Source organism: Amblyomma mixtum, chromosome 7, assembly GCF_055824585.1.
Source record: "Amblyomma mixtum isolate Tamu chromosome 7, ASM5582458v1, whole genome shotgun sequence".
Taxonomy (NCBI): Eukaryota; Metazoa; Arthropoda; class Arachnida; order Ixodida; family Ixodidae; genus Amblyomma; species Amblyomma mixtum.
The window spans coordinates 106,326,770-106,341,216 of NC_143018.1; the positions used below are offsets into that span (position 1 = coordinate 106,326,770).

General features: G+C 50.4%; 1 protein-coding gene across 1 annotated transcript in view; it reads left to right on the plus strand.

The window, feature by feature from the left end:
- The window catches only part of LOC149337115 (uncharacterized), a 59,981-nt gene extending 50,734 nt beyond the window's left edge, over positions 1-9,247 (plus strand). Inside the window, exons 9-13 of the mRNA XM_089553334.1 lie at positions 428-561; positions 1,520-1,588; positions 3,760-3,933; positions 6,144-6,257; positions 7,954-9,247. Of these exons, the coding sequence (XP_089409460.1) occupies positions 428-561; positions 1,520-1,588; positions 3,760-3,933; positions 6,144-6,257; positions 7,954-8,046 (584 nt within the window). The 3' untranslated portion in view covers positions 8,047-9,247. The remainder of the gene's footprint in view (positions 1-427; positions 562-1,519; positions 1,589-3,759; positions 3,934-6,143; positions 6,258-7,953) is intronic.
- The last annotated feature ends 5,200 nt before the right edge of the window (positions 9,248-14,447 follow it).

The following is a 14,447-nucleotide window of genomic DNA, read 5'->3' on the forward strand; positions in this document are numbered from 1 at the left end:
AAAAAAATGAAAAGGTGGCTCGCTAACTGCGGATGACAAACAGATGTATGAAAGGATGCGCTCGCTAACAAGTTTAAGTGGTCGAGCCCCCCCCCACCCCTCAAATTGACCGGGTAGCAAGCAAAAACCAAGAAAAGAATTCTATTCACGGTGGGGCCATGACGTAGACTTGTGACGCACTCCACGAGACACCACGCCTCCGGCTAACATCGGAGGAGGAAGGGTGATTTTGCCTTGCCGAGCCTACTTGACGAGGCGTGGGAGAGAAAAATCTCGAGGAGGGAGCGGAAGGAGAGGAGGCTCGCTCCAAAAGAGGTAGAGAGTGTTTTCGACCAGGGGGTGGTCAGTTGCCCTTTAAGGAGGCAGACTTGCTCAGCTCTTTGAGGTAGTATATGCTTATCGCCATGCTGGTAATACCGTGCCGCAGCGCAAGAGGGCGCCGGGAACGCCATGCACTTCCACCCTTCCGGTGAGTACCTGGTGACGGGAGCCGACGACGGCGCCACACGTATCTTGGACTTGCTCAAGGGCAGGCTACTCTACACGCTTGTCAACCACTCGGTGAGTCATCCTCATGGTGGCCGCTTTGCGCCGAGGAAGGGTGCAACATTGCCGCGAGTTTTTGTAGTGTTTGTTTCTTCATTCTTCAAAGCTGCCGGAATGTCGATTTATCTCTTTATTTGGCGATGCAAGACGTGACCTGATTTATCTCGATTGATCGCATCCTGGCGGAGCCGATTCTACGTTGTTCCAGAACGTTCTATGTAGTAACTTTGCACGCTTTATTTCGAAAGTTCGCTATCAGCTTTAAATTTAGCGTGGCCGAGAGCGGCGGGCATTCTGTTCGACGACCGCGGAGCACGCTTGTTGCTACGCCGCCACAGACTCATTCAGTCCTTTGCGGGCGCAAGTCATCCCCAGTAGAGTTTTGTTGAGAAGCCATTTTCACCGTCGTCCTGTTCACCGGACTGCAGTCACCACTACGTGACATCTGGTGGAGGTGCTAACGAATGTCCTAGCTGTCGCCCTCACCCCCTGGGAGCCCCAACCAGGCACCTAACTCTAACAGTTAAAAAGTTGATTATTAAAAATTAGTTAAATAGCTTGCTACTTGAAACAGTTCACTGGTTTTCTGGTGTCGGCCAACATTGGTAATACTGCAGTACGCTGAAAAAGCAATATTTTTACCTAGTGCGGGTCAGTGCACAAGCGCAGGACAATAACACCCCTCCCTCTAGTTATTGTCCTGTGCCTGTGCATCAGTCCCCCGCTATTTCTCTATGTCCCTAACCGATAGCGTCACCCTGTTATAAAAGTTCCTAATAGGGGAATAGTGGAGGGTTACTGTCATGCGCCTGCGCACTGGCCCCCTTCCCCCTATTCCCCTAACCGACAGGGCCACCCCATTCTAAATGTCTATATTACCTGCGCTGATTTCCGTTGCAGCTCAGCCGCGTTGCCTTGTGTGCTGCCGGCACCACGCTAACCGTGGCTTCGCTGTGTGGCTGTTCTTGTGCAGAAACCGTTGCACGCCATATGCTTCTCGCGTGACGGGAACCACTTCGCCACGGGAGGCGAAGACCACAAGGTGAGATCGCTGCTTGTGTGGCTGCTGTGGCACTGTCTTAGCGGCCTCTTTAGTAGCAGTTAATAGCTCAGTAGGCCCGTGTTAACAGCATGCTTGTTCTCTGTGTGTATGTTGTAGCGCCTGTTTTCTCTCTTAGTATTTGCCAAATGTTTTAGGGGAATCCCCCAAGGTGGAGTAGATTTGTAATAAGTGAATAATTACTCAGTGACATCCACCCGAGCGCAGCCATACGGCTACAAAGGAAAGCTATACAGCATTCTCAGAAACTTCGTAGTTAAAGAAAAATTCGCCCTGGTCCGGGGTTCGAACACGGGACCACCGCTTCACCGGAGCAGTCGCTCTACCAATTGAGCTAACTGGGACGGCAGGCTTATAGTAGGGCGAGAGCGAATTGATCAGTAACTCGAAGTGGGAACAGTGTTGGCCAAATGTTTTAGGGGAATCTCCCAAGGTGGAGTAGATTTGTAATAAGGGAGAAATTGCTCATCGAGATCCACCCAAGCTCAGCCAAACAGCTACAAAGGAAAGCCATAAAGCTGTACAGCTTTTTTTTGGTAACCGTTTGGCTGCGCTTGTGTGGTTGTCGATGAGTAATTACTCCCTTATTCTCTCTTAGTAGTTTTGGAAAACTCTACCCCTTTTAGTGCGCGCCACTGCGTATGCACTCACACTTTGCCAGATCCTATACTTTTGCCTTTAACACATAGAGTGTGATGTGCCATTATCGTTTCGTTTTCTTGTGTTCTACGCTTCATCTGTGGATTCTTTGTTACCCTTAGGCATGGAATCGTCGCGCCTTGCTTCATCGAATATCTTTCCATCTATAGCAGGATACAACTTTAAAAAAAAGCAGTCCATGGCATCCTGTAGTACTCCATTGACTTGTTACTACAATAGTGAACAAAATCAGCTTTTTAATTTTTGGTTTTATCAGATGAGCAGGGGCATTAGGATTCTTGAGCCTATAATTTCATCTCGTGATTAGCTTCTTGTTTGGGTAACAAGAGAAGCCTTAACAAGGTCTGCTTTTTGTTGCGGAGGAATTGTGTTCGGTGGTCCTGAATGCGCGCAGAGCCTCACTTCAGACTTCAGTTGTGTCGGACTTTAGTGGCTTTCTCGTCATAATGCACAAAGCTAGACGCGCTGCTTGCTTCTTCCGGTTGTATTCACAGATTGTTCACTGTGCTGAATACAGATTGCTTGGACAAATTAGAAATTTATTTGGTACTTAGTAAGTCCTTACTCTTAACAGACATGCTTGATTCTATATCCGCCCCACCTGAACCTCCAATCTCAAAAGCGGTGTTTTGTAGCTATTACAACATTTTTATGTTTAAAAAATTGCAGTCAATTTAGCTTACTTGACCAAATGCGAAGTATATGCCTTAGCACGTCGCATTTCATCTCGTTTTCGGTTCGAGGCTAATGTTTCAAGTTGCTTCACGCAAATATCGGTGAAATCAGTGATTGGGGACCTTAGTGGCAGAAAAGGAAAATGAAAATTGGTTTTCAGGGAAGGAAATGAAGCAGTAGCTGTATCACATTTATGGTAGACACTCGAACCCCTAACATAAAGGAAGGGAGGAGGGTGGTAGTGAAAGAAGAAAGGAAGAGGTTCTGCAGTGGAGGTCTCTGGAATAATTTCGAACACCTGGAGATCTTTAAGGTGCACTGGCATCGCACAGCACACGGGCGCCTTTAGTGGCAGTGCAGTACAAAAGTTTGGACCGCTTGACGAAACTTAAAAGGGCACTGCAATAGCGGTGTGTTCTGCTTTCATTGCACATGGATGGAAGTTAAAGATGACGACATGCAGTGCACAGCCTGAGATAGTGGTAGTTAAACACAAGGGGTGATCAATTGTGGTGATAGCATAGTTCTCTCGTGCAGTGGCCAGCGAAGCTGATCTGTTCAGGCCGCTGCGGGTTCGAAACCCAGGCACGGTGTGAGCTCTTAGATCATACCATATGAAATAACTGTGGGCACGGTGGAGTTGCTGCCTTACTTATTTTATTTCTAGGTCTAGCTGGCTTCAGGCACTCAGGCGACGGGTTTTTGCTAGATTGGAAGCCTTAATGCTAGCGCAATAACAAGCCGTCTTGAATAACATCAGATACCCGCACGTTGCTCTGGCCAGAGCGAGGCTCAAGGTGGGTGGAAATGGCGTGCAGGTGTCCTTGTGGAAGAGCTACAAAGCCGAGTCGGCCCCAGCAGCGGAACAGCAAGAGACCACCACCGGCAAGCGGGCCGGCGTCGACAGCGACAGTGTGCTGCCAACGGCGAATTCACGCATCAAGCGGGAGCCACCAGTGGCGCGGGTCGCCAGCGTGCAGGGTGTGCAGCAGGTGCATCCTTCTGTTCAATCACATTTGCACGCATAGACCGATCTCCCTAGGGCGCCGCCACATTGGACGAGTGGCGCCATCTAGTGCTGGCTCGTGCGCAGCTGCGTTTCGCTGAGCCAAAAGCAGCTGGTTGTGGCGAGTTCAGTGGTGGCTGTGTGAAAGGAAGAGATGCTGCCGCATTGTAGTGCTAGGTGTCAGTGACGAGTTCTCTTGATTTAGTTCACTGTCGCCATCCTCACCGGCGCTTCTGTGATCATGTGACCAGAACACCAGCGTGAAGCAAGGGAAAGGGAGGAGAGGTCGAGTATGAGGAGGAGTACTCGTGCTGTGCTGAAGAGGCAGAACGACAGGGAGACGTCACGGGGTCTACGGCCAATTAGAGGCTTGCGGTGCCGGCATAGAAAGCTGCGGAGTAGCGCTTACATGCGATGCCTCCACTAATACAAACAAAGCACAGGTTATGAAACAAACTAAAGGCAGGTTAGTCGCGGCAAGAGCAATAGTGCGATGAGGCGGAACAGTGCCGCGCGGTAGCCCGTGCTCTGGACACGGCGTGTTAGCAATGTGCCCGGGCCTGGAAGCATCTGTCACCGGCTCTTGAGAAGCTTACAAGGCAGGAATGCAAAGTGGCATGCAACACCTGATGCTCGGCTAGCTGTTCGTTGTGAAGGCAATCATGAACATGATGCATTTCTTGGATTGCAAAGCGGCCCTCTTTCCACTTGAGTAAAATGGAATTGCTTCTGAAAGAAATTCAATAGTGCTTTAAAGGGGGCTAGCTGGCCTTTCATAATGACGTAGGGGTGCGCTAACTTTGGAACAGGCAACATTGGAACTTTGGAACAGGCAACCAACTAGCCCGCTCTTCCACCCTTGCAAACATGGGGAATGCTGTCGAGACACCACGAGACACAGTCACGCACAAGTGCAGACTTTGAGTTTATTTTCAACAGGGTGAGTTTTTATATGCACCTAATCGTGGGGAACAGATAGCACAGGAAACAAAAATAAACCAGCAAAAAAGCCAAGCAGGCAAGAAACCAGCGGGGATGTAATTAACCCTCGTTGCACAAGGCATGTTTCTACTTCTGAGCAGCCGAAAAAATTTTTTCTATTTCAGTCAAAGCCAGAGACGGGCCTCTTACGTACCCCCCACGGCCTGTAGCCGAAGTCATACAGAGTGCTTCCCACATTTCTTTTGTGGCCTTGTTCTCATGGCCTTGGTGTAAATCACAGTTTGTTTGTATGTTGTCTATTCTTCTGTCTGTTGTCTGGTTGACACTGCTTCAAATGTGAACCACCACCAACTTGCCCCAGCTTCCACGCACTTCTTCTGGAGGGCCATTGCTGCTATATAGTAGGATACAGCTTAAAAAAAACAGCAGTTGCTAACACTGGGCCACGGTCCGCGGCATCCTGTATTACTCCGCTGGCCAATGGCAACAGTAAACGAAATCAGCTTTTTAATGTTTGACTATATCAAACAATCCACATATCAAAATTCTAGAGCTGATAACTTTTTTTTGTGGTAAGCTTCTTATTTAGGTAAGAAGGAACCTTTAAGCAGTGGACTACTTTTTCTTCGTGGAGGAATTCTGTGCACAGAGGCTGAATGTGGGCGGAGCTTCACTGTAGACCTAAGTTGTACCCGACTATATGCATGGCACCCTGCTGCTGAGTGATGCTAGGGACAGCCTGTTTGCCTTGGTAGCTGTCATGCAGGGATTATTGAATGAGTATTAATGACTGGTGGTGATAGTTTGCTCGGGGAGAGAAACCCATGTCTCACAAGCCCCAGCAGTCACCAGTAGTTATATGAAGACTCCCTGCAATTTATGAATGTAAAGAATGACCAGTTTTGCATATATGGGCATGTAGGCAGAACCTAGACGAAGTAATATGGAAAGAAGACTCTAGGCTCCTGAATAGGCCCGTTAGGATGTTATCGCATCATCCCGTTCCCCAGAAGCACAGCTAATTGGCCCAGTATTGGAAGTGTATTGGCAGAGGCTGGTCCCGCAAAGGACCGGTGTGAAACCATCCATTTCCAATATTGGGCCAATAACCTGTGATGCTTGGGTTAAGACGAAGCTTAAGGGCCTCCTTAAGTTTAAGAGCGTCCCTCATAGCCTGAATCGCTTTGGGACGTTAAACCCCATAAACCATCAAGTTTTCATCACGTGCGGTGCACTTAGCTGACTTGCTTGCAGGCATCTGGCGACCACCAGCAGCTGGAGGTGGGTTCTACCAATGGAGCGAGCTTTGAGGCAAGGATTGAAGCAGTCGTGAGTGCACTGACAAGTCAGCTGGCGCAGCTGAGCCAGGTATGTTACGTCAGAGTTTCAGCGGGAAACAAAACTAACGGACATTTCTGCCTAAAGAGACACCGAGAGCAAATTTAAGTTGGCTTCTATCAACGGACTGCCGTATTCTAATGACAGAGACCAAGAACGGGGCTTTTATAAGGTTGTAAAGGCTTTAAAGAACGATGTACAGGTGTTGCCATCACCAGCCGATTTTGCAGGTAGAATACACGTATCAACACCGAAAATCTTGCTTAGATCCCAGAGGCTATGCCACTGTTCACTTCTAAACTGCGGCAACCAGTCCTCCCCAGTGTGGATTTTGCGAGTTTGAATCGAGTGATGAGACCATTTTTAAATTCGTTTTTCTCAGTCGTAAATGGGTTTTTTGCTGCCAAAAAACGTTAACATACCCAGGAAGAATAGGAGAATCAATTTTTGCTTAGAACAATAATTGGATGGAGTTGCCCAATCTCTTTTTAAATACTCTTGCGGGTAAATTAAACTCTGTACTGGAACCATAATTACTGAACTTATCCATCACCTGGTGTTCCACGTCGTCTGCCATAATTTTTCTAAGGTTTTATAAAACTTGGGGCTCTGAATGTCATTATAAGCCGACAAAATTGGTCCGTAAATGATGTGGAGTTTCTTTTTGTACGCTTGTTGCATACCTCCTTCCTCTCAAACCATGGAAAAATGACAAAAAAGACTGATATTGACAACTCTTCGATCTGAACTCGTCTTTTTGCCGCGGGAAATCGATCTACACATTCCAAGCATTCTTAGAAACTTAGATTTTTTGCCCTGTGCGGCCGATTTCCCTAATTAAATCGGATTAACGCCCGGCTCCCGCCTTTTTTTTTTTAAATTCCCCGCGTACAGTGTGAGGAGTCGACCAACGCATGGAGTGCCTTTCAAGCAGTCGTGTGGCGATTATGCTTTCGTTTTTATTTTTTCGTTTTTGTTTCTTTTAGGTTTCCCTGAATAAATCAGTCTAGTCAGAGACTACATGGCTGCAACTTAGGCCCGCGGAAATAAAAATACGCGTGGACTCTTTGCTTTCGCCGATCACTACGTATCAATCCGCCGATGGCAGAGCGGCAAGCCACCACGGGACTGGGTGAAAGGTTGGTCGACTCCTCCCACCGTTCGCGGGGAATTAAAAAAAAAAAAGGTGGGAGCCAGACGTTAATCCAATTTAAATTTAGGGAAATCGGCCGCACAGGGCAATAATTCGAAGTTTCCAAGAATGCTCGGAACGTGTCGATCGAGTTCCACCTGTAAAGATAAGAGTTCAGATACCTCTTCAGTGCACCTTTAAACTGTGGCTGAAGAGGTACTATCGCGCTCAATATGAGTTGCAACGCGCGGTCATCGACCGGGGCTCGTTCCGTGGTGTGCCTCCTCCAAACAGTCGCTCGGAATTCTGGGAGAAACTGCTGTTCCAGGAAACAACAGCACCCCCGCTCAGGAAAAAGTTTCTCCCAGAATTCCGAGCGACTGTTTGGAGGAGGCACACCACGGAACGAGCCCCGGTCGATGACCATGCGTTGCAACTCATATTGAGCGCGATAGTACCTCTGATTACAAACCCCAGGAAAGGCACTTCATGGCTTGCAGTGGCTTTCCGTTGTCCTTGCTCCACTTTTGTTTTTTCCTTAATGGAGTCTGTTTGAGTGTTCACCGAAGATTTACGACCACTTTTCCTGCCCAGACTGTGTCCACCCTGGCGTCAAAGGTGTCAGAGATGGAGTCAGCCCTCAAGGACCAGCAGTTGATGTTGAGTCAGCCGACCGAGCAGCAGTAGCAGGACTAAGTCTAGTCAAGCCCGTGACGCTTGCAAGCAGCCAGTGTGGCTGATGTTCAGTCACCAGCAGCACTGCCTGGTTTCCAGCTGTGGCTGCAAGGACCCAACCAAAGTGGTGTCACTGTACATTTCTGGTATCAGACATTTTTAATACAACAGAATATCCTGGCGGATGACCAGCCATAGAGTAAAAATTCAAATGGAAACTGAGAACGGTCATGCATGCCATAATGCTTAGCTGAGCTCTGGACTAACCAACTGAATCAACACATTGGAGCTCTGCGTGTTTCCCTCACTGTTTGCACTGTCTATGGAAGCCACCAACTCTGTTCTGGTCGTGCATATCAGTAAGCTGCTGCCTCCTGCAGTGCACGTGTTGTGTACCCCCTGAATATCCTTGACTACCTTTCGTTTTATTCTTGGTTCCACGCTACCAAATGGTGACATTTATTAAGGCCACATGTTTGTAATCTGTTAACGCAAGTGGTTTGGTACATATCATTTTTGATTAAACTTAAACATAGATTCTTATTTTATAAAAAGAAAACTATGCACAAACTCTACTCTTGCACTTCAAGGTTGTGAACTGCAACTGCAAGGTGGCTGCTAGCTAGCTCTGCTGTATGCATTTTGTTCAGGCCTGTGTGCATGAAGGGAACTGGAGGTGCAACATTCGCCACATGTTCAACACATGTCCAACGAATGACCATTCAGCAACATTCATCATCCTAAGCTTTCGCGCTTGACTGCCGCCGTCATAAGGTGCACTTTCCTGCAACCCAGACAACTCTGTGCTGGTGCTTTTTCCTGCCTTGAAATACGTGCGGCTACTTACACACCACTTTCATTGTTCCAACGTTACACACGATCCTTGATTCCACAACACTCCTTGCATTCTACAGGCTTGCTGTGATGAAGTCTCCCTGGCAGGGCTACAACTGTGATGTTGAAGTACCTACATGCGGTTGTTAATGATCTGTCATGTATTTAATCTTATGGTTTTATGGTCATATATTTAGTGTTTTGTGTGTACACCCGCCATCAAAGGTAAATGAAATGTGGCCTTAAATTTCTTTTAATCCAAAGCCTGTTGATTGAGATTTACTGGTGCATTGCTTAATTCGCACAAACACAATTAGGCTGCCTATATCTGTTCAAGAACACTTGAAACAAGGACGATGTTAATAAATTTTTTTGCTAATATTGTCTTCCATTTACTTTTAAAAGGCAGCACCTGTACAAAGAAACTGAGTGCTTCTGATGAATTATTTGCCGTCTTGTTGATCTTTGCTGTGTCAATCTTTTGTTGTGAAACGGTTATGCCACCCTTGGGCCAAATGCGCCAAACTGCACCAGAGGAGATAACCTATGCCATCTTAATAAAAAAATTGAGAAAATTGCACCAAACTGCTCCAAGTTGACTACTTTGGAATTGTGCAGCGCTGTGAGCTGGTTATTCAGCGAAACATAACTGCATAGTTGTCGAGTCGACACCATTTTCGTAGCAGAAAAGCTCATTTGTGGCCACCACTTATGGCTGTGATCACGCGACATTCGTTCACCATGTTCCTCAGTTTGTTGTAAATGCACTAATGAAAACGAACACTGTACCATAAAAGTGCACTTCCGGGTCACCATCGGTCCGGCAGAGTTTTGGCACGTTTTCTTGTTGCTGCCCTTTTCTCAGTCGGCTCTAAAAAGAGTGCAAGCAGCACATGCATCGAGATGAGGCCGATCGACATCCTGAGGCATAAAGTGGTTTCGTTGATGAATGAGTGCCATATGACAACCTTACGGTGCAACGTTGTGTTACACGGGTGACTGGTTGCCAACGAGACGCCATTGAATTGAAAACGAAATGTGCGTGGACAGACTGACAGTTGTCATCCAGACCTCAACGAGTGAGCTCTTCTCATAAGTAGCTTTTTCCCTTCAATCCGAAGTTGTCACTGTGGCGAAAGAATTTCACTTTGATAGCTAGAGTGCACAGCCCAGCAATGCAGCAGTCAGCATTGGGTGTGGGGGGGTTCTTACTAGGCCGTTGAGCCTCCTTTGAGGTCTACGCCGCAAACTCCAAGCTCCCAGTATCGCACACCACAGGCGACTGTTCTCACGGCGGCACAGCGGAAACGCGGATGAGGACACAACACAGAACAGGACGATTTGCCTGGAGCCAAACATTTATTGGGTTCTCCCAAAATCGCTGGCTGCTTGATCTTCGACTCTTGCCGTCTGGCTTGGTCATGTGGCTAACAGGGCAAGATGACAACAAAGAGGGAAAATGGGAGGTATTCACCTGACGTCATCTCGCTGTTGTCTCTCTCCGGCCGCAGCCAGTCCCCGCCGATCTCGGCACACTTGCCCGCTGTCACTTTCGGCCAGTCAGCGACCGCTTCGGCGGCGCCTGGCGGGGCGCGCTTGCGACCAGTTTGGGGAAGAGGGCAAAGCAGCGCTCTCCAGCGGACCATCGTGTTGCTCGCCCGTGAGGAGGGAGGAAAGGGTCCGCTTTCCCGCGTCTCCACGGCGCGCCTCGTCGGCCGGCGAAGGATACAGCATTCCGAAATTCCCACACTCCTCCTCCCTAGAGACCGAACGTCCCCCGAGTACAGCGGACGATAGACTGCAACGATCTCATTTAAGTCGTTAGCTTTTGTTTAGTAAGGCATGTTGACAGGCTAGTTGGTTTTGCACCTTGAAGCTTGGAAAAAACGATCTAGGTGAAAATAATTTAACAAGGACAAGGGCGTCCGCAGAATTTTTTGCAGGGGGGGGCCCATTGGTTGTTGGCGCCGGAGGGGGGGGGGGGGTATATTCGTAGCGAAAAGGCACTATTTGCGGAGTAAATTTATTTATTTATATATAAATAAAAAATAAGTAAAATACACACATGAAAGAAAATTACAAGCAGCAAATTAAAGCGCGGATTGTAGAGATACATTGGAGTTTATCAACAAAGAAACAATTAAAATTAATAAAAATGCAAAAAGATACTATCAATACTCGAAGTGCTCAGTCTTACTGCATACGGGTTCTCGACTCACCCGAATTGATGACCAGCACACAGCGCAATATGTTCACAAACACGCAACTACAGTCACTCAGTCAGTCTTCCTTGAACAGCAACTGTAGGCGCCTCGGATTTTTCTGGGCGAATTGCGTAGTTACACGGGTGATAAATTCATTTCTGTGCTTCATTACACGCTCTCAGTGCACAGTCATCATATATATTGATTGGAAAAATGGTTGAACGAGTACGTTGAAAACAAAAGATGACTATATATACAACGAAAACTTATTTACAAGATAAATGCACGCTCGCAGCTTCATACACCTCGCTCCATCTTGCTCGCGCATCCGCACAGTCGAGCAACCGCACACACACTGCTCGCCGCTCGTCGTTTTCTCGTCCGCTGTCTTGGTTGTTCTCACCTTCGTTGACAACCCGCCACTAAAAACACCGAAGCACAAACACAGAGGCGCGCACACGTGCAAGGGCTTACTTGCCACAATATCCACGAATGCGCACTTTTGGGGTGTAAGGAACGCCGCGCGACTTCCGAGGGGAAGGGACACCCGCAACTAATTCGGCCGGAAAATTTGTTTTTGTGCTTTTATGGGGTTCAGAGCCCCAAAACGACTCAGGCTATGAGGGACGGAGTAGTACAGAGTTTCGGATAATGTCGACCACCTGGGTCTCTTTACCATGCACTGACACGCACAGTACATGGGCGCTGTTGTGATTTGAGGCCCAGCCAGAGGTGACAGGCGAGCCAGGCAGGCGCCATCGGGCTGCGTTGACCAAAGGCGCTGGTTTTCGGAGAAGACGCAAGGAACTCTGGTGTGGGGGCGCCTCTGGAGACTGCGTCGCCGTGAACAAAAGCAGCTAATCCCCTTTGCCGAAGGTTCTGAAAGCGGCGCTTCTACCGCACCGAGCTCTCCCATGGATCGGAGGAGACAGCGCGCGGCGGCGGCGCCAACTCGTCGCCCGCTTGCCCCTGAGCAGCCCGACGAAGCGGGGGTGGACACGGCTGATTTGTCCTTCCTCCCTCAAGAATTCATCGGTGGCCGGCGTACGAACGTATCATGATTATAGCGAGCGACCTGTGCCCTGTGCACTGTCTGCCTCCGTGTCGCTATCTCTCTAGAGATCAAAGAAACAGACACCCATCTCAAGACGGCTCGAAACACATGCTCGCCGGTGCCGCTGCATGTCTGCAACAGGTCGTCCTTGAGCAGAGCTGGCGGTGGCGTGGTTTGAAAACGGCGGAACGACGCGCGCCCGGACGCGGCATTTCGCAGATGTGACCAAGCGTCGAAGCGGGGCTGCTTTTACCCTTTTGGCTGAGCGCACCACCGCCCCTGGCGTGCGGCCATCACTCACGGTTCGAGTGAGTGATTTTCCAGGGGGGTGCAGCCGCCCCCCCTTGCCCCCCCCTCCGGACGCCCATGAACAAGGACAAAAAGAGAAGAGGAGACCGGACAGGCGCCTGTCCGTTGTCTCCTCGTCTCCTTTTATGCGAAGCATATTACTAGAGGTACACTTCAGCCCTTCGCCGTGGTTACACGCCGTGCACACCACGTGGTACAGTGACGTCACACCACGTGACACATGACGTCACGACAGATCGCCGTCACGCGCTGGGAGAGGGAGAACGATGCCATCGCACAGACGCCGGAATGTCCTCGAGCGGCATTCCCGCGCATTTCGAACGCGCGTTCACACTCGGTGTAGGTGAAACGCTCGCTCCACCGGGCAGGCAGACTCGGCTTCCGTGGCAATCCAGGCGCTCACCCAATGCGCGTCTCGGGGTTAGTCGGCGTTCCGCTGTAGACATGCCGTTGTCTTCCCCCACGACGAAGGCTTCTAGTGGTTGTATTAAAATGACCAAGTATTCAACCAAGGAAAGCCATGTATTACCAAGCCTAGCCACCAATATGTTTCGCATCTGACTAGGCTTAACCTTAGCTAAGCCTCAGCCATTTTTGTCCTTGCGAAATTATTTGCGCCTAGGTGGTTTTTTCCAAGTTTAAAGATACCTTTTGTTTGCCGCTCAAAGATCTCCCAGGAGATCTAAGTCGAGGACCATGGCCCTTAGGTCGTCGTCCTCTAGGGATGGTGCTCCTGAGGAGGATGGCGTGGATGGAGGCTCGTTCTCCGAAGCGGGCAGTGCGACCCGGGCTCCGGGCTAGATGGGGCGCTCTCCACCCGAAGCACCCTGGCCGCGAACACTGGGTCTCGGGCCATCCGTGCCCGCACCACCTCGGTGTCCAGGTCGCCTCCCTCATGTTGCTGCCGGTAGTAGCGGGAGGCGTCGTGGGCGCTCCGGGTAACCTCCAGACCCCCGCACTCCGGGCAGTACGTGGCCGCCGGGTCTGGTGGCATCACGGCAGCCGGGTGCGCCGCCAGGTGGTCCTGAAGGGCACTCGCAAAATTTCGCAGGCACCCGCTCTAGCGCCAGGCCCGCCTCCACTTGCAGCTGCCGATCCCACGGCGCCACACTCACATAGGAGCGAGGTGGCGTCTCGCCGGCCTGATGTGCCCACGTGGCGACGGACCGACGACGGTGTCCCGCTGCGCCGGCCGGAACTGGGGCTCGGCCGCCAGATCCTAGGGGTGAGGTACGGGCGCGTCCCCCGCAGGCTGGCGGCGGGGGTCAGGCAGCTGCGGCCAGCCAGCGTGCTGCCCCGCGGCCGTGGTCCTGCGTGGGGCTGCGGCACCGGCTGGTTCTGTTTCCTTGGCCACTGCCCGCGATCCCGTTGCCGCTGGTGGTGACCGGGCGTTCTTGCACGGGTCCCCTTGCTGGCTTGCATCCTGGCTGCGTGGGAGCTGGAAGTGAGGGCCGCAATCACTGTGGGCTGACGTCCGTCCTCCCGCAATGTCCTACGGGAGGCGCATTCACGCTCCCCATTGGCTCTTCCCTTTTCTCCTACGCCAATCGTAACTTGCCATTTGGTCAAATTATGGTCGTACGAGGAGCAGGGGTTGGCGAGGTCGTTACGTGGTCCCCGAATTTTCTGGGAACCTTGAAGTCCGTTGACTTCCTTGTGTCCTTGGCCGACCCTTGCGCGGGTGGGTGTAATCACCCGGGCCCCATTGTCCTTCGTCCACGAATTCGCGTCCACTGCGGCCCGGGGCAACTTTCGCCCAGTGCGTCCCCTTAGCAGCGCTTTCGCATGCTGCGGCTATTGTAGGAGTGCGTTGGGGTCAGCGTCCTTTCCCCGCGATTTCGCGTGGTCGGAGTTTCCCACTGCACTGCGACTTCCCTTTGGAAGTACCTTTTTAGCTCCCCCACGTGGATGGGCCAGCTGAGTGCAGCCGTATTCGGATTCCTCAGCTTGTAATTCAGTTGCGAGAGCCTCTCAGCAACAATGAATGGGCCGACCCATTTCGGCGCGAGGCC